The following is a 26,866-nucleotide window of genomic DNA, read 5'->3' as shown; positions in this document are numbered from 1 at the left end:
CCATGGGAGACAGGTCTATCCTCTGTGCCCAGAGTCAGTGAAGGCAGTAGACTGGGTTTGGTTGGGGTTTCTTTGTTTGATGATGAAGTGCCCTCTCCTGGCTAGACTCTGGAAATTGCTTAACACCGTGATTCTTACAGCAGAGAGCCAGTGACTTAGCTCAACTTTCAGCTCACCTAAGGACATCCAGGTTGGGGAGTGAGAAAAACGGGTGACTGGACCTCCGGGCTGGGATTTGGCTGTGAATTAGGTGCCTAGAGGTGAAAATTCCTGCCTTGGTAGGAAAAGAGGTGGACTCAGGTGGAAGGACAGCCAGAAACGCCTATGGTTAGAGTTCCCCCCACCCTCTAGCTGCAGGAAGGCTCCAGGAGGAAGGGATTACTGGGCAGGAGTGAATAAGCAACAGGGGTCAGAGGTGTCTTCAGGTAGAGCCTGGGGCATAGTCAGGGCTCAAGAAATGTCTGGCATGAAAGAAAGGAACACCAGGAGGGGCCGGTCCCAAGCCCAACTATGTGGACACCTGCCCCTCCCCACAGAAGAATTTATTCATAGGACAGCACTGAAGCTACAGCTCAAGGAGAGGGACATTTTCTGCTCAGAGCACATGGGAGCAAATGAAGGGGGAGGAAGAGAGAGTGGAGCACATCCTGGCCCACCAAGCCTTGAGGATGCTCAGAGCAGCCAATACAGAGGACCATAGGGCCAGCCCCACTATGAGACCCAACATCCCTCACTGACCCATAGCCCCACAGGGGACAACACTGGAGACAGTGTGGAATGGCACCCGATCTGCTTCCACCATACCGAGGCAAAGCACTAAAGACGTGCAACAGAACAATAAGGGAACAGAGCAACGAAGTCCCCAGGGAAATACCAAAAATGGACTTTGGGGCCAGGGCTTGGCACCCCATCAGACTTCACCAGAAAGCACTCCTAAAGGCCAACAAATAGTCCTTGAACTAACTACAGGCTTTTCTTTTTTGTTGTTGTTGTGGTTGTTTTTTTTTCTGTCATTGGCTTTTTGTTGCTTTGTTTTTCTGTCTTTTTTGCATATGTTATTATCTCTACAGGTTTGTCTAAATAAGATAGGCTGGATGAGCTATCTGGAGGAGAAAGCAATGGGACTGACAGTTCTTGGGGGACATGGGAGAGGGGGAGTTTGGGGTAAAGGAAGTGGTGCTAACAAACTCAGGGAACAACAAGTGATCCAAATCAGTGGTGAGGAGGGTGTAGGAGGCCTGGTAGGACATGATCAAGGGTAATGTAACCAAGAGGAACTACTGAAACCCAAATGAAGGCTGAGCATGATAGTGGGACAAGAGGAAAGTAAAAAGAAATAGAGGAAAGAGCTGGGAGGCAAAGAGCATTTATAAAGGTCTAACTAAAGGCATGTACATATATAAGTGTATTTATATATGATGATGGAGAAATAGATCTATGTGCATATATTTATAGGTTTAGTATTAAGGTAGCAGGTGGACATTGGGTCTCCACTCAAGTACTCCCTCAATGCAAGAACACTTTGTTCTATTAAACTGGAGACTTATCTTCCCAACAGGATTGCTGAAGGCAAAGTGGGTGCATAAATAAATGTGGTGAAGAAAGCTGATGGAGCCCAGCTATCAAAAGATATAGCATCTAGGGTCTTAAAGACTTGAAGGTAAACAAGTGTCCAGCTAGCTCAGAAGCAGCAAGGCCCACATGGAAGAAGCACACCAGCCTGTGTGATCATGAGGTGTGAAAGGAAATCAAGTATCAGGCATCAAATAACAAAAAAATCGTATCATTGTGAATCAGGGGGAGTGCAGTTGGGGACCCAAGACCCACCTGTAGGCATCCCCTTACAGAAGGGTCTCGGGGAGGAGACGAGCCAGTCAGCGCTCAGAGCAGCAATGATGAAGCATACAACTTCCTCTAGTTCCTAAGTGCTTCCCCCCGCTCCACCCCACTATCATGATCCCAATTCTACCTTACAAATCTGGCTAGACCAAAGGATGTACACTGATGCAGATAGGATGTACACAGGGAATCCAGGGCGGATGATCCCTTCAGGACCAGTGGTGAGAGTGGCGATACTGGGAGGGTGGGGTGTAAAGGGGGTACTGATTACAAGGATCTACATGTGACCTCCTCTCTGGGGGATGGACAACAGAAAAGTGGGTGAAGGGAAATGTCAGACAGTGTAAGATATAACAAAATAATAATATTATTATAAATTATCAAGGGTTCATGAGGGAGGGGGGAGCAGGGAAGGACGGGAAACAATGAGGAGCTGATACTAAGGGCTCAGTAGAAAGCAAACATTTTGAGAATGAGGATGGCAACGAATGTACAAATGTGCTTGACACAATGGGTGTGCGTATGGATTGTGATAAGAGTTCTACGAGCCCCCAGTAAAGTGATTAAATCTGTATAAAGCACACTGTTAAAGAGGAAAAAGAAAGGAAGCCAGGATGGGAAGCGCCACTTCCGGGTCAGATGATAAGAAAGAGGCAGAGGAGGAACCTGGGCTCTGCGGTTGGAGAACCAAGAGATGGTTCTGTGTTTTCCCAGAAGTGGCCTGAACCAGCCTGACCACCTCTTCCTCGCCCCTTGGATCCGCCATGAGAAAACGGTGCCCTGGGGTTCCCTACTAGCCTGATTACCACCACAATGAAATGCAAACGTGGGCGTTTCCCTCTTGATTGGAACTGCAGGAGATTAGTGAACTCTTGCCACCGATGGCTCGCAGAATCTCACTACAACTCACCCCTTCCTTTCCCCAGCGTGTCTCCTCCTGTGGCGGCCACCTCATCTGGTGTCAGTTTAAGGATTGAGAGTGGAGGGGCGGAGTCTAGGCTGTCAATCTGGAGCTAGACAATGAGACTTCTGTGTGGGCATGGCCTTCTCCTGAGAATTCTGGGAAATCTGGTACTTCCTCCTTGGAGGCGGAAGACTTCTCTGTCTGTCTTTGCTGACTTCCCTGGGAGACATTGCAGAAGACAAGCCACATGGATGCAACTAGACCTCGGAAGCCGGAGAAGCCACAGAGAGACCCCTGCCAGGGCTGAGATGTTTTCCATGACATTGGATCCAAAAACTTGCTACCCACTGGCCTGTGATCTGCATTCGGTGCCATTGCATGTGTTTCGTCAGTCTTAAGATATCGGACATATGGGCTAATATCGGATTATGGACTTGATCGAGACTGGGTTGGGATGTTTTCTTAATGTTCAATTGCTCTTGTATATAAATCTCTTTCTTATACACATATGTGCGTCATGGATTTGTTGCTCTAGTCTACCCAGACTCACACTCCTCCTTTTTCCTTCTACCTGTTTATTTATATAGCTATTGTTGTGATTATACATAGCTAAGCATATACCAGCTCAACAGTTTCTGTGTGTATAATTCTGTGACTTCGATTACATTCTGCAAGGTATACAATCTTTCTCAGCTGCCTTGGTCCTCATGTAACTGACGGACCCATAAGGGTCCTCTCTCAGGGTCTTTTCAACCGCCTCATATGCATGTGAAAGTCAGACATTTGAAGAAGGAAGACAGAAGATCCACGTGTTTGAATGGCGGTGCTGTGTGGCAGGGTACCGTAGACTGCCAGAGCACAAACAAGGTGCTCTTCAGTGGCAAGGATGGTGAGACTTTGTCCCCAAACCTCTGGACCTGTTGTCTTGGAGAACAGCCTGGTTGGTAAAGTGGAGGGGCGGCAGTGAAAGAGAGAAAGACCTTCAGTGAGAGGACTGCTAGCGTGGTTGCCACTTTGTTCTGTTGTGCACCGGGTCGCTATGGGTCAGCGCCCGCTCAGTGGCACGGAGCGGCAACAACAAGCTTCCTTTCCGGTTGCTGTCGTCAATTTGGTCCCAAATAGATAGATCGCGAAGGAAAGATCATCTTTCTGAGGATCACACCCCAACTCACTGCCATTGAGCAACCCGGTAGGTAGAACGGGGTAGACGCCCCCTCTCCCCCCGGGTTTCCGAGACTCATTCTATGCACAAGAGCAAAAAGCTTTCTCTTTGTCTTCAGAGAGGTAATGAGGGGCTTGTGTGGGGGAGCTGGGGGGGGCGGAGGTGGGGGTAGTTTGCAATCACAGACCTTGCTGTCAGAATGTCCGCAGTACTTAAAAAAAAAAAAGCTTTCTGAATTTCTCTCACTTGGAGCAGTCTTTCCAGTTCTTTGGGTTTTTGTTTTTTTTAAACAACTATTACCCCGAAGGGAAGGCGAGGCAGCCTGGAAAGTGGCGCAGACTCAGTATGAAGAGCAGGTGAAGCGGCAAGAATGGACAAAGCCCTCTGTTTGCCCAAGTTGCCAGAGGCTGAAGTCCAGAGTGGGGGCCCCCGCCCGCCTTCCATCCCCACGCTCTTGCTCTTGCTCTTCGGACCCTGTTACCCTGCTGGTGCACCTTCCCTTGCCCGGGAATCAGTTGGCGGCATGCTGCGGCCATTGAAGTCTGGGTGCTGGCGAGGTCTGCGGGGTGCCCTGTCTGCACCGGAGCTACGCTCGGGCAGCTCTGGGACAGGTGTGTGGCCTGCTGCGGGGCTCTGTGACCCTGGGCGCAGCCCCAAATGCCAGGCCTCCTCCAGCCCGCTTAACCAGCCCCCAAGCTCGGAGTTCGTGGCCCGGTCGGTGGGCGTCTGCTCCATGATGAGGCTGCCGGTGCAGGCCTCCCCCGAGGGACTGGACGCTGCCTTCGTCGGGGTGCCCCTGGACATTGGAACCTCCAACAGGCCCGGGGCGAGGTAAGACCCAGAGGCCCAGGGTTGGGACACATAGCGGGACAGCCAGACGGCCACAGTAGATGCCTCTTCCCACTCTGGGTCACGTTGGAAGCGGGGCTCTGAATTCAACATGACCCTTTTGTTTACAACACAGTGACTTTCCTGGGTCCGGGGCAGGGCTCATCCCTGGTCCCCCTCGTACCATCAAGTGATCAAGAAGATCAAGTCCGAGGAAGTGGAGTTTTAAACATTTAGCGTCAGCTCAGCAACCTGATCTCAGACGCCAGGGTTTGAAGGAGGATAAGCTCAGCCAGCCCACTTTCATCCGGTTCATTCTGACTCGCTGGTCCTCTAGGGCAGGGTACCCCTGCCTCTGTGGGTTCCCGAGAGACCGCAGCTCTTTACAGAAGGAGATAGCCTCGTCTTTTCCCCACAGAGTGACTGGTGGTTTCTAACTGTTAATCTTGTGGCTAGCAGCCCAGCAACACCTACCAGGACGTCGCCAGGGCTCCTGCCTGAACGACGAAAGTCGCCATTTATTCAACACCACCTAGGTGGGCAGCACAGCACCTCGCCTAGATCACCGCACTCCGTTCTCTCAGCAGCAGGGAAGCACGCACTCTTGTCCGACAGGGGTGAAGAACTGGTCTGACAGTGTTAGTAGAGGTGTTGACTCCAAAGCCTATGCCTTCAGTCTCTTCAACCTCTGGCTCCATCAGTGGTTCTTAATGGCAGAGAGCTTTGTCCACCAGGGGGACATTTGACCATGTCTGTAATGAGAACCCAGGGGCCTCGGTGGCGTGGTGGGTGGGGTTTTGGGCTGCAAACCTCAAAGTCAGCGGTTTGAAACCACCAGTCCTGCCTCCAGGGGAACAGGAGGCTGTCTGCACCAGTTCAGTAAAGGCTTACAGCCTCAGGCACCCACAGGGGCAGTTCACCCTGTCCTCTAAGGTGAATCCACTCCCCGACAATGAATGGTAAGGAAAAGGGGTTGGTCTCAGCTACGAACCGACAGATCAGAAGTTCGAATCTACTCGGTAGTACTGCGGAAGGAACACTTGGAGACACAACGGCAGCTTCCGAGTGTGTGCGCGTGTGGTTTTCACAACGGGGTGAGCCGTGGTGCTCTTGGCTCGTGCTGCCAAACCTCCCATCATGCAAAGCTGCTTAAACTGTAGGTCACAACCCCGTTCAGTTATGTAACTGGGAAAAAATTGACAATCGTAAACGGTTTCTGATTGCACAGAGACCAAAGCTTAATCCAAAGTCAGAGGAGTAAAGAATCACGGTGTTCCTGGCAGCGCCTGCCCGTGCAGTCAAAAAGGGTTGGAGAGTGGAAACAGCAGGGAGCACCCCTCCAAAGCCCAGGTGGTGCAGTGGTTTCCTGTCTGGAGAAAGGAGTCTTTCTACTCCTGCAGAGAGTCACAGTTTGGTCAACTCCCAGGGGCCGTCCTGCCCTGCCTAGGGGGCCGCTGGGAGACAGCATGGGCTCCTGGCCAGTGAGTTTGGGGCTGCGGTGCAGGCCTGGTTTAGGCTGGGCTCCCAGTTTGGACAGCTGGCAGGATGGCTCTTTCTTTTCCAGGTTCGGCCCCCGGCGGATCCGGGAGGAATCGGTGATGCTGCGGGCTGCCAATCCCAGCACGGGGGCCCTCCCCTTCCAGTCCCTCATGGTCTCAGACCTGGGCGATGTGAATGTCAATCTGTACAACCTCCAGGACAGCTGCCGGCTCATTCGAGAGGCCTACCAGAAAATCGCAGCAGCTGGCTGTGTCCCTCTGACCTTGGGTAATGGCGGTCTTGATGGGCCATTCTGTTCTCTGGGGTGTACTTTTTCAGGGTCTGGAGCTCGGCCCCAGGGCCAGCTCCAGTGGGCAGGGAGACCCAAGGGGAGGGACATTTAACACATTGATTTGAACCCCTGAGGAGAGGATGTTTGGAGAGCATGACTGACACCAGCCCCCAGTGCAAAATTCAAGAAGTACTAAATTTGTCAATTCTCAAGGTCAAGATCCATCAAGTATTGCTGATTCCCCCTCCCCCCCAGGTGGCAATTACTTCAGTACTTTGTTCAATCTTGAGTTTTAAAAAGAGGACATTTAAAGTTTTGTCTCGATTGCTGAGATTGTTCATGCCCTTTAAATCTTGCATCCGCTCACCTCAGCTACCTTATCCCCCACGTCCCAGCGCGGACACCTGAGACCAGGCGTGGCGAAGGCGCAGTAGAATTGTGTTTCTATGAGGTTATCTGAGGGGAGTGCTAACTGCAAGGGGGGGGGTTCCACCCAGGTCTGGGGCTGCGTCCATCTGGAGTGGAGCGTCCCCACCTCCTCTCTCATCCGCCACCACTCTGACTGCCGAAATTCGTTGTGGTTCACAAACAGTTCCAACGACATGGGTATTTCCAAAGAACGCAAATTGGTTTCTGCCAAATTGCCTGCATGCTGCCCGTGGCACCGTGTGGTTTCTGGAATCAGCCTGGTTTGAAATCTCTCAGCTCCACATCTCGCTAGCTATGATGCTTACTGTCCCACCCTTACAGCTTTTGTTTTCTCACATATCAAATGGGAAGGACACCGCGTGGTGTTGGGGGAGGGACATATTGTGAAAGTGCATAAACAGCCCCAGCATCATTCCTGGCACATTTAAACTTCAATAAATGGGACTCTTGGTAGCATCGCGGGTTACACATTGGGCTGCTAGCTACCAGGTCAGCAGTTTGAACCCACCAGCTGCTCCTCAGGAGAAAGACGAGGTTTTCTGCTCCTGTAAAGAATTATATTGTCTGAAACCCAAAGAGGCAGGTCTACTCTGTCCTATAGGGTCTCTATGAAGCGAGTTTGGGGCTTGTTAGTCAGAATTAAGCATAGCAACAGGTTTTAGACCTGCACTGCCTGTGAGCTAGCCAGTAGCCACATTCAGACTCAAATGGCTTTAAATGAGGGTAGATCAAATGTTAAATTCCTTAATCAGGCTAGGAATATTGCAATAGGCACAGGGACTGTTATCATTGTTCAGTGCCATCTGAGTAAAAGGGAGGGAAACAATGAGCCCGTGGCACTGTGTCCATCCATCTTATTGAGGGTCTCCCACTTTTGGGCCAGTCTTCTACTTTTCCAGGGCCCCTGTCTTTCTGCAGGCCCGGGCCCTCCTGACAGTGAGTAAGAGTGTCCAAAGTCTGTGAGTCTCGCCATCCTCGCTGTAAGGAGCATTCCGGCTGTACTTCTTCTAAGACAGAGTGTCCGTTCATCTGACCGCTATACTGGCCAGTGCAAACCCAGACCAGTCCCATCACTGCAGAAAGTTCTTTTGGACAGAGCTGTTTTAGGTATTTGCTTGTCAATCTGCATTTGACGAGTGTTCTCTTCTAAATGCCAGTTTCATATCAAACCCTCTACCACTGACCACAATCTTGCGTTAGCGATGGGTACAGTGCTTCTGGGGTCCGTGCCTGGGGCAAAGCGCTGCTCTGCTAAAGGAAAGATTGGCGGTTCAAACCCACCAGGAGGTGCCTTGAGAGTGAGGAAGGCCTGGCAATCTCCTTGGGAAGGGTCACAGCCTTGACAATCCTGTGGGTGCAGCTCTACCCTGAAACCCAGTGGGTCCCATGAGTTGGAACTAGCTCCATGGTAAGTAATGAGCCCCAACCGTGGTGCTTCATTCTAATGAGAAGGTGGCAGGATGGGGTGAGTCCGCCATTGTTCTGTGTTATAGGAATCTTATCCACAATCCAGACTTTCCCCCCCTTTCTTCTCTTCCCCCCTCTCTTTGTAGGAGGAGATCACACCATCACATATCCCATACTGCAAGCCCTGGCTGAAAAGTAAGTCCCCATTGGCATGATCCAAGTGAGCTTTCAGCATGCATGAGCCAGGGAGTGAGTTGTTGGCTGCTGGATGACCTTAAGTGACCTTCACTGGCTCAGCTTCTCCCTGGTGATAGGAAATTTCCAACGGAACAGCTTCTAGGATTCAAAGTGAAGGCTGAGCGCCCACTGTCTCTGTCAGTCACAGGCTAGAAGGCAAGGCGATGTATTATTAACACCGCTGGCCCCTCTTGGCCCTGGATCTGTTCTGGGATGCGTGCTCGTGTTTGCAACGGGACCCTTGTTTTAGAAGATGAGCTTCTCCAGTTGACTAGTGTCTGTTTTGCTGTAACGGCCAAGTCCAAATACTGAAACCCAAAGGGAGAGCTTGCTGAGGGCAGTCCTGTTTTCTCCAGAAATGGTCCCCTACCCAGACAATCGAAAGCCTCCTTTCTGAGTAGTGGACGTTCTCCAGGGATTGACTTGTCTGGCTGTGGTTCGTTGTCATGGAGACCCACGGCCAGCATCTGTCCCCGGGAGGCAGTACCAAGCAGTCTCCGTGACTGCTGTATGTTTGAGTGCACAATTGTGTGTTCTAAGTACCATATCTTCCCACATCTACAGCTTGCCTTCTAGCAAGAAAAAAAAATCCCCCAAACTCACCTCCATGCAGACTCATAGTGACCCTATAGGGCAGGGTAGAACCACCCTGTGAGTTCCTGAGACTGTAACTCTTTGAGGGAGTAGAAAGCCAGTCTGGAGAACATTCTGCCCATGGTTCGTGGTTTGTAAGGTTGTCGTGGGCTCCTTTTCAGAAGCAGGCCGCCAGGCCTCCCTTCCTGATCCATCGTAGCCTGGAGGTTCTGCTGGAACCTGTCCCCCATGGTTTCAAAAACTGGTGTCAGGGCACTTCACGCTCCCACCAGAGAGCAGGCAGCTGGGTGATGGGGGCTGGCCTGCGGGCTCACGTGGTTTCGGGTGGAGGTAGAAGGGCAGGGGGAGGTGCAGCGGCAGAACTGGGGCATGAGAAGGTGGTAAGGGTGGACTCTAGTTGGGGGTTGGGGTGGGTACAGGGAATTTCTCAAAGCTTCGATTTGCATGGTACATTTATTTGGGGTAGCTGGCAGGGCAGGGCAGATGGAGGTGAGGGGGCAAGGGCTTGCTTCAAGCATCTGCTTGGTGCCACAGTTGGAGAATGGGGCTGGGGGTGGCTGTGGTCCATTCAGCCTGCAGTCGCGCCAGCCTAAGCCACCCTCCCGCTCATCCACGTGAAGTGAAATGGCCCCCTGTCCGTGTTCTGCCCAACTTCTGGGAGTTTATTGACCCTCTGCGATGCTAAACCATCAGGTGTTGAAGCCAGAGGCCAGGTGCAAGTAGGGATGCCAGGCCCACGGGTCCCCGCCACCTTTTGAGGGTCCCTGACCTGCCCTGCGTCCTCAGACACGGCCCCGTGGGGCTGCTGCACGTGGACGCGCACATGGACACGGCCGACCAGGCCCTGGGGGAGAAGCTGTACCACGGGACGCCCTTCCGCCGCTGCGTGGACGAGGGACTCCTGGACTGCCAGCGAGTGGTGCAGATCGGCATCCGGGGCTCCTCCAGGACCTTGGACCCTTACAGATACAGCCGGAGCCAGGTGACCGCCGGACACTCCCGCCCTGCGCCCACTCTGGGTCCTGACTCCAAGTCACGTTCAGGGAGTGGCCCCATGGCGGGCACAGGGGGAGACCTCTGGCCCGGGGTTGGGCTGGGTTAGAGGTTGCTGGTTTCTCTTGGGAACAATGGCGCGGGCCAACCCACGTCTTGCTCCCCAGGGGCTCGTATGTACATCCAAAGGGACACGACCCCTCCTGGGGCTGCTATTTCAGCAAAGCTCCTCTCTCCGACCCCACCTCCGCAAGTCAGCCTGGCCTCTTTATGGGGTCCGTGTGTGCCTCCATTCCCCACCAGCCTCATCTGGAAGCTGGGGACAATCGTTCCTGCCTCGTGGGGGCTGAGGGCCGGATGGCTTAGCCAGAGGCTGGCACCTAGGAGAGGCCCAGACATGCTGCCACGGTGTGCAGAAGTTCCTACTTCCACTCTCCCCAGGGTTTCCGGGTGGTGCTGGCCGAAGACTGCTGGATGAAGTCGCTGGTCCCCCTGATGGGGGAGGTCAGGCAGCAGATGGGCAGCAAACCCATTTATGTCAGTTTTGATATTGACGCCTTGGATCCTGCCTATGCTCCAGGCACAGGGACACCTGAAATCGCTGGTCTCACCCCTAGTCAGGTAAGGAGGTGCCACCAGTGAGGTGGGCACGGGGATTCCTGGCCCAGTAGTGAGACTTCAGGAATCAAAATCGGGTTTGAGGAGAGCTGCGTGAGGCTTAGAGGGCTGGGACTCCCCCAGACAAGGCACCTGTCTCTTCACCAGGATATAACGGCTCCTTGCCTCTGGTCCACTTGCAATCGGCCCACGGGGGCAGGTTGTGTGTTCCCTTACGCATTCAAAGCTTACCTTTCTCGGGTGACAGGTAAAAGGTGCACACCATGGGAGACTAACCCCACTCCGGTAACCGCAGTGTTATGACCTGATGCTAGAGTTAGAGGCTCACCCACCTAAAGCTCCCGTGAGGCTGGCGGATGGGAAACCCACAGGTGAGAGTGTGGTTGCAACGAGGTCAGCTCCAGGAGGGCAGGGCCTTCCTTCTGTTCACTGCCCTACACTCAGAACCTGCAGTGGTCTGTGAGCTGGAGGTGCCCCAAGATAACTGTGGGGCTGACTGAATGAGGACTGCTTAAACCTCATCAGTTATGGGAGATAAGACAGAGCAGTCTTCGAGAACTCCCAGAGCGATCTCAATTCCCATCCCCACCCCCACTTCTGAGGGCAGTTTTGCCTGCAGCTGCTTCAGCAAACGGAGCTCCCTCCCAATGAGGTGCCTCTCTGCCATGGCTTCATCCTGCTCTTAAGCCACCCCTGTGGCTCCCATTGCGGTGACAGCGTGCCCTTCCTTCCTTCCACCTGGAAAGCCCTTCCCCTCTCCTGGGCTCTGCTGGTTCTTTGAGCTAAGTGCTTCCCCCTTGGGGGGGGAGGGGAGGGCTGACCCATCTCTCCAGGCTAATCTCCCGTTCCACGCGGATTCTCTCAAAGCCCGCTAGACCCATCGTCGCAATGCCTGGTCTGCTTGCTCCCCACTCAGAGACTAGACTTGCATGTCCCTGAAAGCCTACCAGTGGCTGGCAGTCAAATGTTTATTGAGGGAAAGTGGCACTTCCATGTCAAGGGGGTCAACGGCCCACACAGGGGAGCCATCCACTGAAGCGTGTGCCAGTCGCTTTGCATCGTGCACAGTACCACGGGGATAACTCGCACTTTATCTTGAACAGGCTCTGGAGATCATCCGGGGCTGCCAAGGCCTGAGTGTGGTGGGCTGTGACCTTGTGGAAGTGGCCCCGTTGTACGATCCTTCTGGTGAGTGAGAAAATGGGTCCATTGGCAGCTGCTAGTTTAAATTACATTCATCTAGGTAGTATGTAGAGAATGGATGGGTTCCCTTGGACCCCAAACACATCCTGGAGTGAAGAAAATAAACCTATTATTGCACGCTTACAAACAGGCGCTAATTAACCGTAACAAGCCCCCCTGGGAGGTAGCTGTGGCTTATTAGGCTTTCCCGTCAGCAGAAGCAGCGAGCAGGCTGCAACGTCGTGGTGGGGTAGCGCAGCTTGCCCTCATCGGCTGCGTCCCTGGAAATGGAATTGGCTAAGCATATGTAATCAAGTGGGGGACCTGGCAGCGCTCTGATGTGCCAGCCTAACACCCCTACTTCAGAAAAGCTTACAGCCTGGCCCATTAGCCTCAGAGAGTAAATAAACAGCAGGCATTTCATGGTTATTAAGCGTTTTGGGGAGAAATCAGGTCCATCTCCCGGGAAACAAAGGAACTTGAATTTTAAAACACTCTTTCCCAGTGAATACAGAGGGAGGCTGAATCCCAGGGGCATTGCCTCCATGGGGTGGCCGTGCAGCCAGCCCATTGGAAAGGACAGAAGGCCAGAGGGCTGCAGAAAGGCATGCTGGGAGGCCGCTGGGGCAGGCAGCCTGTCGGGCAGACAGCGTGGCTCTTTCTTCACAGGCAACACGGCGCTGCTGGCGGCTAACCTGCTGTTTGAGATGCTGTGCGTTCTCCCCAAAGTGAAAGCTGTCTGAGCGGGATCGGGACAGAACAGAGGGCGGTGCCTGAGGCCAAGTTCTCCAGAAGCATCTCTGAGCAGAGTCTGGGTCCTAGGGAGTTGGTGTCAGCCACTGGGGTCGGTGACAACAGGGCAGCACTCGGCAGGGCTCTCAACCGAATGGCGAGCATCGCAAAGGAGTTTGGATTAACTTTGAAAAAAGGGGCTCCAAAGTGCTTGTATTTTGCCTTGGATGAAAAGATGGGAAGAAATGGAAAATGGAGTTCACTAAAAATTGAAAATGCAGAAGTGGAATGAACAGGGTGAAGAGATGATCTGGTAGAAGCATTCCCTATGTTCCAGGCTCTCCTCCCTGTTGTTCAGGAACGGAGGGCTGCACATGGCTGTTGGGAAGCTGTTGGGACCACTCAGGGAAATGTAAGGGGGAATGGGCACGCAGGCTTCAATAAAGCAGCTTTTTGCTTACACCAGGACTGCACGGGGGACGTTTGTCTGGGCCGGATAAGATTAGTCAGCTGGCCCCAGAAGGCCCTCAAAGAGCTTCCTCTACTGGCCCCTGGCCCACCTCGGCATCCTTCAGACCCTGCAGCCTCCCGGGCAGGGCCCGTCGCTCACACCGGTGTGCTGCCCTAGCACGAGCCAAGTGAGCTGCAGCACCAGCCCCGCCACCCGGCGTCTGAGACGCGTCACCGCCGGCGCACAGGCGCTGCCCATCGTCACACAGCAAAATAGTTTATTTCTGTTTCCAGTCTGTGAGGTTCTTAAAACAAAATAACATCCGCTTCAGGGCCTGTTTGCGATACAAAAACACAAAACAAAACACAAACATAAAAAAAGACACAATTTGCCAAATAAGTTATTTGTTCCGAAGAGTATCAAAAGTGCAAAATATTCACCTTCTGTTAGACCCCAGGGCAGTGGCCCTCCTTGACAAACTCAGCAGAGGCAGCAGCCGCCTGCCCCGCTGCCAGTGTCCGTGGGACCATGTCCGATCTTTGGACTCGCGCGGGTAACATTTCCCTCTGGTAAGAAGTTTTGCATCAGCTTTTAAACAGTTTTACTTAAAAAAAAAAGAAAAGAAAGGAAGGAACGGGTTTTTGTGTTTGCTCCCAAGGCCTCTTCTCTAACAAAGCAAACACGGCAAACACAGTCAGATCCCATCCTGCTCTATCCTGAGTCGACACTGAGGACCCACCCGGTGGTAACAACCGAACATGAGCTAGGCTGACAGTATATACAAGTGGGTGGATATGACTAGGCTGGGCATGAGGGGGCATTAAACATTCAGTTTCCTGGTCAGTGCGTGGTGGCCGCGAGGCCATGGTACCCGACGGAGGCCGGGCAGCCCTGCTTCCAGGGCGTTTGCGTGGCTGGAGCTGACGACCTCTGTGCTTGGCATATTGTGCCGCCAACACCGGAGCTGCACACAAACAGCACCTTGAAACAGGAGTGTATTTCTATAAAGACTTGTTCTACGTTGGTTACCTGCTACGCAATGGATACATCTTGCGTGGAATCTGTATCAACCCGACAAACCCAGTTTAGAACGGTACCAACAGACCAATATTGATAGCTTCAAGATCTTCCAAGACTAGGAAGGGAACTAAGACCAAGATGGGGTGGGAGAGGATTACATTCACTGGAAAGAGAAATGTAGCTTTGGCTGAGCCTGGCTGTCGCTCCCACATTCGACACAAAGTCATAAACTGAGGAAAACAGCATTCAGGCGAGGCTGAAGGTGCCAACAGACAGAGTTCCAGGGGAAAGAAAAGGGCTTCAGAGCCCCCAAATGATTGGAAAGGGAGTCCTCTTGGGGGACAAGGCTACTGCACACCCTCGGGGAGAACCGCAGGACTGGGTTCTTTCCAGGCCTCTCACCCCTTCCTTCTGCTGCTGCCTGCGGGCAGTGCAGCTGTTATGACAGCACTACTCTACATACTAACCACAAGAACAAGTCTGGGGAGCTTGGGGTTTTCAGAAATTAAGGTGGGGAATTTCATTAGTACCAGAAACTACAAATTAAAAAACCTACCATAGAACAAAGATACTTCTCATATGAATGACCTGCCATGAAGGACCCCAGGGTTGCTCTGAGGCCTGGGCCAGCCAGAATGCCAATGGATCCCTTGGCCATTTCCTACTGGGCCTGGGTGTGGCCTTCGGAGGCGTCCGCCATTGTTAGAGAATCGCGGACGGAAGGAAGACGGCTGGAAGTGGCTTCTCTGAAAACAAAGCTATTGATGGTGCGACTATGGGAGTTATTCCTGGGCTGAAGTAACCCTGACTTAAGTGCTGTAGCCCAATATTGAACCTTGCTAGGGTGCCAACGGCTTAAAGCAATGACTGAAATCAATAAATACTAATGTAGTAAGAAGTGTCCCGGCACTGGTTCTCGCCCTTCGCTTGACAAAAGGCGGTTGGCTTTGACATCTGAACAGGCCACTCCCAGAAGCTGTCCAAACCCAGCGGTGGTTTCGCCCTGATGAAAAAACAAGCAAGTGGGCTGCTGCTGATCAGTCTGACTGCATCCTGGGGAAGCAGCCAGTAAGAGTGAGAACCGTTCCAATGAGCTGTAAAAACAGAAGCCAGAAGTGGAAGGAGAAACCAAAAGGCCTTTTGCAAACCAGGCGTCCAGAAAGAGTCTTGGCTCCCTCATCACAAAAGAGGCCTTGAGATACAGCACGTTGAGGGTGACAGGTCCAAAAGACAGTTGTTGATCAGCGTGAAGTTCCTTGAGACAAAGACACGTCTGTGCTTCACTACGGAGACACAGTGGAGGGAGGAGCGCCTCTGAGGGCCAGGCTCCTTGGCAGGGGAATCACTTTGGGTGAACATCTACTGGCTCACAAATAGATAGCAGCTTATCTCTACGTTATGGCTCCTGTGAGCCACACCCTACGTCCTCTGAGGCAGAAAGGCGTCGGGAAGCAGACGGGGAATGGCTGCAAGGCATTCCAGTCCTCGCTGGGCAGACCCTGCCCTGGGCGGCGCTGGCAGGTAGGACTCCTGCAGAGGGACCCCAGGGCTCAGGCCATCCGTCACTGCCTGCCTCTTCCTGTCCTTTGCTTGAGAAGAAAACCAGACTCACATACACAAACCCCCACACCTGCCTCCTTTCAAAACGGTGGCTGAGAAAGAGCTGTCGTAGGAGGTTACCCCCAAAATACCCAGTTAGTTCTTTCGAGTGGAAAAGCCAGTAAGTGTCGGGCGGCTTGGAACGGAGACCCTTTCAGGAAGCAGGTACAGACGGTGGCTGCGGGTGGTCCCAGGGCTGGAGCATGCACCTCAGTGGACGCACGGCAGGGCGGAGGAGGAGCGGGTTACGCGACCGGCCTGCACAACAGGCTTCCAGGTCCCATCTAGGCACTGCTGCAGGGGAGTTGTGGTGGGAGGTGCATGTGACTGGGACAACCAAGGAAGTGGGATGGGCCATGTATTTAAATAGTGTGGCATTCAAATGAGGGGGAGGGGCAGAAAAGGAGATCTTCCCATCTAGGAACTCAACCTTGTGGTGTTTCCCAAGGGAAAGATTTTTCTAGCTGTTGGTCTAGAAGAGTGATCTAGAATCTCTACTCTGTTCGTGGGACACTTTGAGTCCTGAAAATACCTGTTCACAAGGGCATGTTAAAAAGTTGTCAGAGTTCGGTTTTCTCTGTGAAATCCTGTCAGTCTAATTCAGGCCAGGATGGGATGTAAAACCTCTGTAAGGAGCCTTCCAACAGGCGCTCCATCCACAAGGACAGCTTGCTCAATTTCCCTTTGATGGGCTTGGACCCAGGGCCACAGGAAGCTTTCCCTCGAGCTTCGCCCAGGTGGAGGGAAGAGTCAAGGTCACCGCACGCCCCCAGGGCTGCTTCCTCCTCTTCCACGGTTTTTTGGGGCTTGAAGAGGCAGAAGTATTTCTTGTGGCCGTTCAGAGCCAGCACGTAGCCCGTGTAGTCACGGTCCATGAAATGCTTGTCGTACTGGTTGGGGATTGGGGCCGCATCCTGAGCGAATTCCAGTAAGTACTCCAGCCACTCCCTGTGTTTGTCCAGACTCAGGAAGGAGAAGTGGAGACAGCTGCTCCTGTAGGAGGAACAGAATGCAGATGGTGGTGGCTGTTCCTGACCCACAATGTGCAGGTGTGCAGGTGGCCGGGCATGGAGCTGTGGCTCAGATGGGGTCTGAGCACAGAGAAACGGAGGGGCTTCTGTGGGGGCCACACGGCCTCTGCAACCGCCGCCAGGTGTCTGCCTCCAGCCTCCCCCCCTCCCATGCTGTCTGGTCCCTGGAGGGTCCACAGGCGGGGAAGCGCAGTCCCCATTCTGGAAGGGATCGGGGAATCTGCCCTAGTTCACGCTCCTCCCCTCTCCACAGCCAATAGAACATGAAGTCAAAAGGGGCTAAAAGGTCCCCCATGCAGGCTCCACTTTGGGGATGGGAAGCTCAGTCAAGATCTCACGGACAGGCAGAGTACCTCCAAGTCAAGGCGTCCCTCCCCCAGAGTCCTCCCCCCCCCCCCCCCCGCTGCGTACCCAGTGAACGTGTACACCTCCAAGGCGAATTTCTGCAGCAGGCTGGTCTTGGTGGAACTGGAGAGGATGAGGACGACGTTCATGTGGCCAGGCCTCAGGCGGACCAGGTTACTGGTGTAGGTCATATCGGTGAGTTCAGTCACCTCCACAAAGCCTTTTTTAGGAATCTTGCTGTGGAGAAATATCAAGGCGCTACATGATTATCGGGTTAGAGCAGCGGTTCTCAACCTGTGGGTCGCGACCCTTTTTTGGGGGGGGGGGACGGGGGGAGGTCAAACAACCCTTTCACAGGGGCCACCGGATTCATCACAGTCGCAAAATGACAGTGGTGAAGTAGCAACGAAGATAATTTTCTGGTTGCGGGGGCACCACCACATGAGGAACTGTAAGAAACGGCCGCGGCATGAGGAAGGTTGAGAACCGCTGGGCTAGAGGAAGGCCATCACTTGAAAAAAAGAGCACGTGGGAGCGAAACGCTGTTTTTAAAAAGCTGGGTCTATTTAACATTCTTGAGCCTAACACACTGGCGGGACGGGGAGGACCCTGATTTTGTGACCCTGGACCAACAGAGCCGGCCTGCTGCTGCTTTTCTGCTGGAGAAGAGGCAGCCTTACGGCAGGGTGACAAAGGCAGCTGTCAGCCCGTCTGCTTCTCCTCCAGCCACTCCTGCTCAGGTTTAAGGCCACGGTCACAGTGACACGCCGCTTCCTGCCTCTGGCTCACCTGCCGTCTGGGGCATGTCGCTTTACTCCCTGCTTTCCTCATTAAATCTGAGATGGAGCGACCAGTTACATCTATCCCTCTACCCATCCACGAATGGCTTTACTCCACTGCCAGTGCTCAGCGGGCCTGGTGCTGTGGGAGAGACAACCCCCTCTGTCCACCGCCACCTGCTGTTTTCTTTGCTGAAGGTGGGTGCAGTCTTCCCAGACTTCTGATGAGATTCCTCTTTCTCCGGAGGGCTTGACTCTCTTTCATCGTTGGAGTCGCTAAAATAAGAGAAAAAGAAGTTTTAAAAACAAGGCAGATGATCCCAGAGGTCCGGAGTCACCTTTCAGAACCTGTCCTGAGAAACCACGGAAGCGCATACCTGAAAGCCTGCATGATGACAGTGCCGAAGAGGATGAAGAGGGCCGAGAAGATCAGGGACAGGAGGGGCATCATTTCCCGCCTAAAATAAAGGTAACAAACTCTGGTCAGTCGTCGACGGGTGGCTGTGAGGTCTCAATGAGTGTTTTTAAGCTAAAGCAAATCAAATAAGCCCCACACTAAAAATTCTTCATAGAAATAAAATTTTCTAATTTCATACAATAGTTTTTTTTCTCTTTGATATGGCAGAGGTAGGAGGAGGGTAGAGCTATTTTAGCTGTTCTAATTCACTGCTTGGCTTTGTATTTCAGTGACAATTGGGCTATCCTTAATGAGTTTTGCTAAGGGGAACTAGATCTATGTACATAAATCTATATTTTAAGTACGAAGGTAGCAGACAGACATTGAGCCTCTATTCAAGTCCTCCCTCAACCCAAGAAACCTTGTTCTAATAGCCCGGCATTCTGTGATGCTCACCTTCCTGACCTGATCACTGAAGTCAAAATGGGTACATAGCAAATGTGGTGAAGAAAGCTGATGGTGTCCGGCTATCAAAAAATATAGTGTCTGAGGTCTTAATGGCTTGAAGATAAACAAGTGGCCATCTAGCTGAGAAGCAACACAGCCCACATGGAAGAAGCACATCAGTCTGTGTGATCACGAGGTGTTGGAGGGAACAGGTTACAGGCATCAAAGACCCAGAACAAAGAATTATATTCATGTGAATGAGGGGGAGGGTGGAAGGGAGACCCAAAGCCCATGTGCAGGCAGTTGGACATCCCCTTACAGAAGGACACAAGGAAGAGACAAGCCAGTCAGGGTGTAGTATACCATCAGCAAAACATACAACTTACCTCTAGTCCTTTAATGCCTCCCCCCCACTCCAACCTATTATGACTCCAATTCGACCTTACAAATCTGGGTAGACCACAGCATGTACACTGGTACAGATAAGAGCTCCTGACACACGGAATCCAGGACAGATAAGCCCCTCAGGACCAATAATGAGAGTAGCGATACAAGGAGGGTAGGGGGTCAGTGGAGGGAGTAATGGAGAACTAATCACAATGATTGGCTTATAAGCCCCTCCCCGGGACGAGCTATAGAAAAGGGGGTGAAGACAGCAGTTGGTGTAAGACTTGAAAAAAAATTAAAAAAAAAATTACCAAGGGTTCATGAGGGAGGGAGGGAGGGAGGGAAAGAAAGGAGCTGATACCAAGGGCTCAAATTAAAAAACCATGTTTGGAGATGATGATGGCAACATATGTGCAAATGTGCTTGACACAATGGATGAAATGCATAGATTGTATTGAACGTGTAAGAGCTGTAAGAGCCCCCAATAAAATGATTTTGAAAAAGAAAATAATAAGGTAATCAAGGACTTAAGTTACGAACATGGATGGACATCTGTATCTAGGGAGCAACACTGATTCAAAGCTCAACTTGATTGATGGTCTTTCTGAGCAGGGTCATTGAGACGTGGCCCAGAGGAGCAGGAGTAAGGAGAAAAGACCGTGTTCTAAGAGTCCCTCTAGGGCTGGCGGTCTAGTGCTTGTTCCCTACAACACCACTCTAGGCTGGCTGCTTTCCCGGTGCAGGAGTCACAGACAGGGAAAGACGCGGCTGTCGGCTCCAGGAGTTCTGTCTCATGGTGGTGGCAGTGGGCTTGCGTCCAGTCCCCGATCCCCTAGCATGTCTACGTACTGGGCCCTGTGTGGCCAGGCTCTGGGGGCAGGAGGGCCGGCAGCCTGGGGCACTGCTGTCTGGAAAGGCAATGTGGAGAGCCTTTCCTGGCCAGTGGGAAAGGCCTAGCGGACACCGAATAAGTGGTGACTGGAAGGAAAGCCGAGGGGGCAGCTGTTGAAACTGTCGCCAACACAGAGCATGCACTGCAGTCAGAGGGGGAGCGGCTCGTCCGCAGGGAAGTCCTGGGCCCGTGTGCAGCTACCCCAGCAACACGCCTACCAGTTGTTGTGTAAGATGCTGTCCCAGCAGTCTGAGATGTAGTCAGAGGCTGAGTAGAGCCACCGAAGTAGGAACACCTATGGAAGAACATGGATGCAGGTCAGGATACGCCCTGGGCGACAGACATGCTCCCCCCTGCCCCCAGGCTGGATGCCCGTTGCCAGCCCTGTGAGCCCACAGTCCTGCCCAGCGGCTCAAGCTCTTGGGGCCCTGGTGCTTACAGGGGCCAGTTCATCGGTCAGTTCGGGAAGCACAGCTTCAGAAGCCAGCAGAGCCGGGTCTTTGCGCAGCTGGTCGAGATAACCCAGGAGGCTGAATTTGTCGCTCTCACTGCCAGTCCAGGGGCCTTCCAGGGTCTTGTAGACTACCCTTCCCGCGGTGTTCCGCCTTTCCAAGATAGACACCTGGGGTGTGAATTTGGGGGGGGGGGAACCATTACAAGTCTCAACAGATGGTAGCTTACTGTGTTCCTCCCACCTCGGGAGTACAATTTACTGACAAATTATTTTTTGGGTGACTTTCCAAAGCTTTTGGTGAGAGTTAAAGCAATCTTTCTTCTCAGTAAACTGTCTTCTTTAACCTCTGACTTAATGTCACAATAAAGGGAACCTCTGTCTTCGAGTGATCCCCCAAACCGAGGATTCCATAATTATCGAAACGATGACAAAGTCGGAGCAGAATTTCATCCTTCTCTACAGTGACAATCCCGGGAGGGGACGTGGGGATCACTCAGGATGGAGAGAAGGAAGCAGAAGTAAGGGGGGTGTGGAGGGGTGGGTGGGGCGGGTGGGTGGGGCTTCCCCAGCATAGGACTGGTGGTCTAAAGACTTTAAGGAGCCCTGGTGGTGCTGTGGGTCATATATTGGGCTGTTAACGGCAAGTTTGGCAGTTCAAACACACCAGCTGCTCCTCTGGAGAAAGATGAGGCTGTCTTCCCCAGAAGGATGTATAGCCTCAGAAACTCTTGTGGGCAGTCGTCCCTGTGAGGTGGAGCCAGCTCAGTGGCAGTGGGTCTGGCTATGTTCAAGCAAGAGTTAGCCACTAGGACGCCACATCAGGCCTGAGACAGGGAAAAGGGTGGATATGCTTCCACTGTGACTCATGACAAAGAGGCCGTCTCTTGTAGTTAGACAAGCGGCCATCTAGCAGGGAAGCAACAAAGCCCGTGTAGAAGCAGCACCCCAGCCCGTGTGATCATGAGGTGTCAGTGGGAAAAGGTATCAGAAGGTCAAAAATAAGCAACCAAAAAAGATGTGAAGGGGCGTGGATGTAGTGGAGACCCCAAATCCCCCTGTAAGCTAATTGGACAGTCCCTCTCAGAAGGCCCAAAAGGAAGCGATGATATATCCAGGGTGCAATAAAGCACTGAGGAAACACGTAACTATCCTCTAGTTCTTTAGGATTTCCTCCCCCTACAATTATGGTTTCAGTTCTACCTCATTAACCTTGTTAGACTACGTATGGGCCTTAGTAAAATTAATATCTGTTGATGCATGAAAGCCACACAAAAGTAATGGGCGTAACGGTTTCCTGAGGGTACGGGAAGAGAGGTGGGAAATGGTAACTGAATAACATCACTCGAGGGGAGCGGTGAATGGATAGTGTAAGATACAGCCCCCCAAATACATATATATATATAAAACATATATATGCTGTATATTATAGATAATAAAAGACGTCATAATAATAATAAGGGGTGGGATCAGGAGAGGGGAGCCGATGTGCAGGAGGTGAAGGAGAATGTGGTGGTAAGTGTGCAGCACCGCTTGAAGTGACAACTGTGGAATGTTACGGCATCCGTGAGAGCTCCCAGGAAGTGATTAAGAAAGAAGGAGGCCACCCGTCGGGGACTAAGGCTGGAAATCTAGGCTGGGGGCTGATCAGGGTGGAAGACAGGTTGAGAGCGGCCTTTCCAGCTGAAGGTTTACAGGTACCTTGGAAGGTGGCTCACGTGCTTGTGAGGAGTCTGGGGTCAGGAGAGGCCCTGTGACTTACCCCCGATTTTCCTTGAAACGTGTCCCTGTCTGGTAGCAAGGTGTTGGTGAACTCCTGCTGCCGATTGCTGTAGACATGCACGAATCTCACTGTTTCCTGGGTGTTGGCCAGGGCAAAAGACAGGAACACCTCAAAGGGCTTACTCAGCTTGGTAGTCTCGGCGGTCAGTAAAACCACACAGTACCTGCATGGCAATGAAAGGGAGGTTGACAACCAGTCCCTGGGCCAGGGCTACGCCCCGCAGCAACAAGCACTGGTTCAGTGAAGAGGCGGTGTCTCTGGTCTTACATAAGGAAACGTGTTCTGTATATTGAGGACTGTACTTGGGGAAGTCCCTGGAGAGGATCGCACAATTAGTGAGATGCTCCTTTTGCATATTGGTGATGTGCTCCCCAAATCAAACTCCTCATGCCATTTAGGAAGGTCCTTTAAGGCCATGGTTCAGGAATCCTTGATTCAGAAAGGCCTTCCAGAGCCACCTGTTTTAGTTCTTCCACCACAGGTAGAAGTGACTGAATGAAGCTCAGCCAGAGGCCACGGAGCCTCATTCTGAAAAGCTTCTGTCGCTGTGGTTCCAATGGGAAGTGTCGGGGTTTCTTCATTCACGTGTCCGAATATTAACTGAGCACCTATTACATGCCAAGCATGGTGCCCACATGACTCTTATACACCACTGGGGATAGTCATTTGTCATAACAGGCAGGTGACAAGAGTGCCACACCTACCTATCCATATATGCATTATAAAAGGTAGTGAGTGACATGTGAGACAGACAGATACCCCCCCCCCTATCCAAAGGGGCTTCAAGAAGTTTGTGGGAAACTTCCATTTCCTCTTCTATATGAAGCCTCATCACAGAGCCGTGGTGGTGTGGTAGGTAAGCACTGGGCTGCAATCCGAATGGTCAGCATTTCAAAAACATCGGCAGCTCTGGGGGAGAAAGCTGAGTTTTCTGATCCATACGCAGTCAGCCTCAGAAACCCACAGGGCTGCCCTGAGTCAGCATAGACTCTAAGCAAAAGGGCAAGGGGCTGGGGTGTGGGGTGTGGTGAGGAGGGCAGTCTTGAGCTCTGAATTAAGTGAGCCACAGAGAAAACGGAAACATTCCAGGGAGAGAGAGAGAGAAAGAAAGAGAGAGAGAGACTCGGTGGGACTCGCATGTTTAAAGGGCCAGTGGGTCATGCGGACAGCACTGGGGAGTCATGATGGGAGACACTGGGGCCTGTTCTTGGGGGCAGTGATAAGAGAAGTAATTAGATCTAGGGATTTTATTTGAGGGCTACATAAACAATAATCCTTATAGTTCTGGATATTTTACTTTATAGCTATTTAAAGCCTTTCTTCTCTGTAAAAAAGGGACATTAAAATTATTTTAACAATATGAAGGGGCTTAAAAATTTTGTGAAAAAAAACCCATTATTTTTCAGTTCTATTTGTCCACAAACTTTCTGAGCTCCCTTATATTTTAGTTATATTTTCAAGTACCGTATATACTATAGTATAAGCTGACCCAAATATCGGCCGAGGCACCTAATTTTACTACAAAAACTGCATAAAAATGTGCTGAAAACCTTGGTTTATACTCGAGTATATACAGTATGATCAGTAGCTTTCCTTTTTTTTGATCAGCAGCCTTTCCTTCCAGAGATGAAACAGCCCCAGTTTGCAGCCACCATTTGACTAACCATTTTTCTCACCGCTTCAGCTTGTCACATGCCTGATTGAAAAAGGATCAAGCTACTGTAACATTTCTCAGTACCCTGCTTCCCCAGGCTCAGTCATTATCCTTGCTATTTCTGGGCCCTCTCCAAATCTTCCAGAGCTCCAAAAACTCATCCTGGGGGGAGTGTTTTAGGGGGGGGGGCTGTTAACTCTATTCTCTGCTTCATGATGGGGAGCCCTCACACCTTACCAACTCCACCTGGCCAACACCTACTTGTTCCCTAGGTCTCCCCGCTGAAGTGTTATGTCTCAGGAAGGTGTTCTCTGACTCCTGGACTAGACTCGCACGTCTGACAACTTGGTTCTAAGATCCCTGAACCAACAGTCACAGTCGAGAGGTCACAATTTGATCAATGAAGAGTAATGGCTTGTTGCAAGGTACATGGCACCAGGCCCCTCTAGGAACTGACAAACAGAGAGGAAGTGTTGAAGTCTTACTTCCTCTGCCGGTGAGAGCGTTTCACGGGGCAGAGTTCATGGAACAACTTCTGACTGGTGAGCCTGGCAGCCAAGAGGTACTTGTTTTGGGAGAGAAAGTCGTCGATGACCTGCTTCTTCATACCTCGGGCCTGGAGGAACATCAAGAAGCAGTCGCCAATTAGATTTCCTTCTTGCAAATGAGCTTTACCCTCAGCCGAGTAAACAGCTGCCCGACCCTAAAGTAACACAGCCAAAGACGAAACTAGATCTGTTTGCGCCAAGAAACCCTGGGTGCGCTTTTCAATGAGGTTATTTCAGGCCAAAGGAAAGAGCAAGCGTGCTTTTTTTACTCGAAAATTTGCATACTGTTTGATGCTGGCAGGTTAGAATAATCATTATACATGGAAGGTAGAGCTATTTTCATTCAGGATTTGACACAAATTGAACGGTTAAAAACAAAGCTCATGCATTTTCAAAAGACTGTACTTAAGTTTTCGGACCAAAATGTGCATCAATATAAAATCTCAATATAAAATCAATATAAAGATCGACACTAGGAAACTCATACAGGCTTAAATATTTTTAAATGTAGTCTGAATAATATACTGATCTAAGAGAAAGCATATCAGATAAAAGAATACATACATTTGAATGGTTGATAAAAATACTCTTATCAAAACTTTTGTACCAAGAAAGTGAAAAGACAACCCACAGAGTGAGAAAAACAACTTGTGAGCCCCACATCTGATACGGGTTTAAAGTTCAGACCATTTGTCAGGGACGTCAAAAAGCTTGTGGGAAAAAATGGAATGAGAGAGAATGAAAATTTCCCACGAACTTTTTGAGGCCCTCTTATATAAAGAACTTCTTTGGCTCAACAGCACAGAGCCAAGCTCCTGGCGAGGAGGAGGACACAGGCAACACTGCGCAGAAGGCAGCAGACTGAGCGACGACACACCGATGGGGCTGGAATCGATGAGCTGAAGCAAAATGTGTACAAATTACCACTCATGATCTGCTCTGTAAATCTTCACCTGAATCACAACGAACAGTTACAGAAAGAGACAGGCTCCTTCAACGCAACCAAAAGCAAACTGAATCCAAAAATGGGCAAAGAACACAAAGAGACTTTGTCTCTTAAGAACTTATACAAGTGGCCAATCAGTACATGAAAAGATGCTCAATATCACTTGTCATTAAAAAACAAAACCCACCAAACTCACTGTCCTGAGCCAGTCCTGACCCGTAGCGACACTACAGGGCAGAGGAGAACTGTCCCTGTGGGTTTCTGAGACGGCCACTCTTGGCGGGAGTGGAAAGCCTCATCTTTCTCCCTTGGAGCAGCTGGTGGTTTCAAACTGCTGACATTGCAGTTCGCAGGCCAATGCTTAACCACTGCACCACCAGGGCGCCTCTCAATTGTCACTAGGGAAATGCAAATCAAAACCACAAGGAGATACCAATTCAAATACACCGGGATGACTGACAAAAACAAGCCAAAACAAAACCAACAAGTGCTATTGGGGATGAGGAGGAACTGGAAGCCTGGGCACTGCGGACAGGGAGGTGAAATGGTGCAGGACACCATGCAAACGTGCGAGGTTGCCTCAGAAAGCCGAACCCTAAATAACCACAGAAGTCAGCAAATCTACTCTTAGCACTGACCCCAAAGCATTAAAAAGACACACGCACGCACACACACCACTTTTACACTAATGCTCACTGAAGCTTTATTCACAATAGCCAAAAGATGGACATAATCCAAGTGTCCACCAACGGAAGAATGGATTAACAGAATAGGGCATCTATGAGAGGGCACTAAAAAGGTGGTAAAAAAATTCCATTTTCCCATGAACTTTCTAAAGGCCCCTTGCATACCCACACAATGGAATATTTCATCTGAAATGAAGTCCGTGTAAGTACTATGACATGGATAAACCTGGACAACAGACCGCTGAATAAACTCGGTTAAGACCCAAAAGGGCAAATTACTTACTGTGAGCTGCCTGGACCAGGTGAGTTCATAGACACAAAGGGGAGCAGAGGTGCCCGGGTCCTGGAGAGAGCGCTGTGGAGCTGCGCCTCACGGTGCAGCATTTCCACTGGGGTGGTGAACATGCTCAACTTTGTGAATGTACTTACTTGCTACTCAAATGTAGACTTAAAAACACAGTGATGACTTTTATGCCATGTGTATTTCCCCACAATTGGAAAGAGGTACACACAAAGCAAACTTTGGGATGCAAATAAACAGATAAAGCAGAGTGCTTAGCAGGAAGTTGTAAATAAAAAAATTTGCTACAAAATCACAGAAACTCCACTGACCCACAGCCCTACGGGGGACAACACTGGAGACACAATGCGGGGATTGCACGCGATCTGACCCCACCACACGGAAGGAAAACACTAAGGGCGTGCGACAGAACAGCAGGGGAGCACAAGGAAGTCCTGAGGGAATACCAAAAAC

The 26,866-nt window shown here is 51.3% G+C and overlaps 2 protein-coding genes across 4 annotated transcripts in view; one reads left to right on the top strand and one right to left on the bottom strand.

Annotated features, from left to right (window-relative positions):
- Positions 1–4,275: 4,275 nt before the first annotated feature.
- On the top strand, positions 4,276–12,707 carry AGMAT (agmatinase (putative)). The gene is made up of 7 exons (XM_075561910.1): positions 4,276–4,736; positions 6,298–6,500; positions 8,487–8,535; positions 9,958–10,153; positions 10,606–10,785; positions 11,886–11,970; positions 12,634–12,707. Exons 1-7 carry the CDS (start codon positions 4,276–4,278, stop codon positions 12,705–12,707), a joined length of 1,248 nt encoding a protein of 415 aa, XP_075418025.1.
- Positions 12,708–13,407: 700 nt separating this feature from the next.
- DNAJC16 (DnaJ heat shock protein family (Hsp40) member C16) overlaps positions 13,408–26,866 on the bottom strand; it is a 54,600-nt gene continuing 41,141 nt past the window's right edge. The window contains exons 8-16 of one of the 3 annotated variants that reach the window (XR_012784724.1): positions 24,418–24,548; positions 22,258–22,441; positions 20,484–20,666; positions 20,263–20,339; positions 18,299–18,379; positions 18,099–18,197; positions 17,209–17,379; positions 13,588–16,759; positions 13,408–13,481 (exon numbers count right to left, since the gene is read on the bottom strand). Coding sequence is in view for 2 of the 3 variants with exons in the window: in XM_075550939.1 (XP_075407054.1) it covers positions 16,357–16,759; positions 17,209–17,379; positions 18,099–18,197; positions 18,299–18,379; positions 20,263–20,339; positions 20,484–20,666; positions 22,258–22,441; positions 24,418–24,548 (1,329 nt within the window). In the remaining variant the exon portion in view is untranslated. Of the gene's footprint in view, positions 16,760–17,208; positions 17,380–18,098; positions 18,198–18,298; positions 18,380–20,262; positions 20,340–20,483; positions 20,667–22,257; positions 22,442–24,417; positions 24,549–26,866 lie in introns of all 3 variants that reach the window. The other 2 variants (XM_075550940.1, XM_075550939.1) reach the window with 2 other exon arrangements.

The sequence above is a fragment of the Tenrec ecaudatus genome, chromosome 1 (genome assembly GCF_050624435.1).
Source record: "Tenrec ecaudatus isolate mTenEca1 chromosome 1, mTenEca1.hap1, whole genome shotgun sequence".
NCBI classification, from domain to species: Eukaryota; Metazoa; Chordata; class Mammalia; order Afrosoricida; family Tenrecidae; genus Tenrec; species Tenrec ecaudatus.
This window is presented reverse-complemented; position numbering and strand designations above follow the sequence as displayed.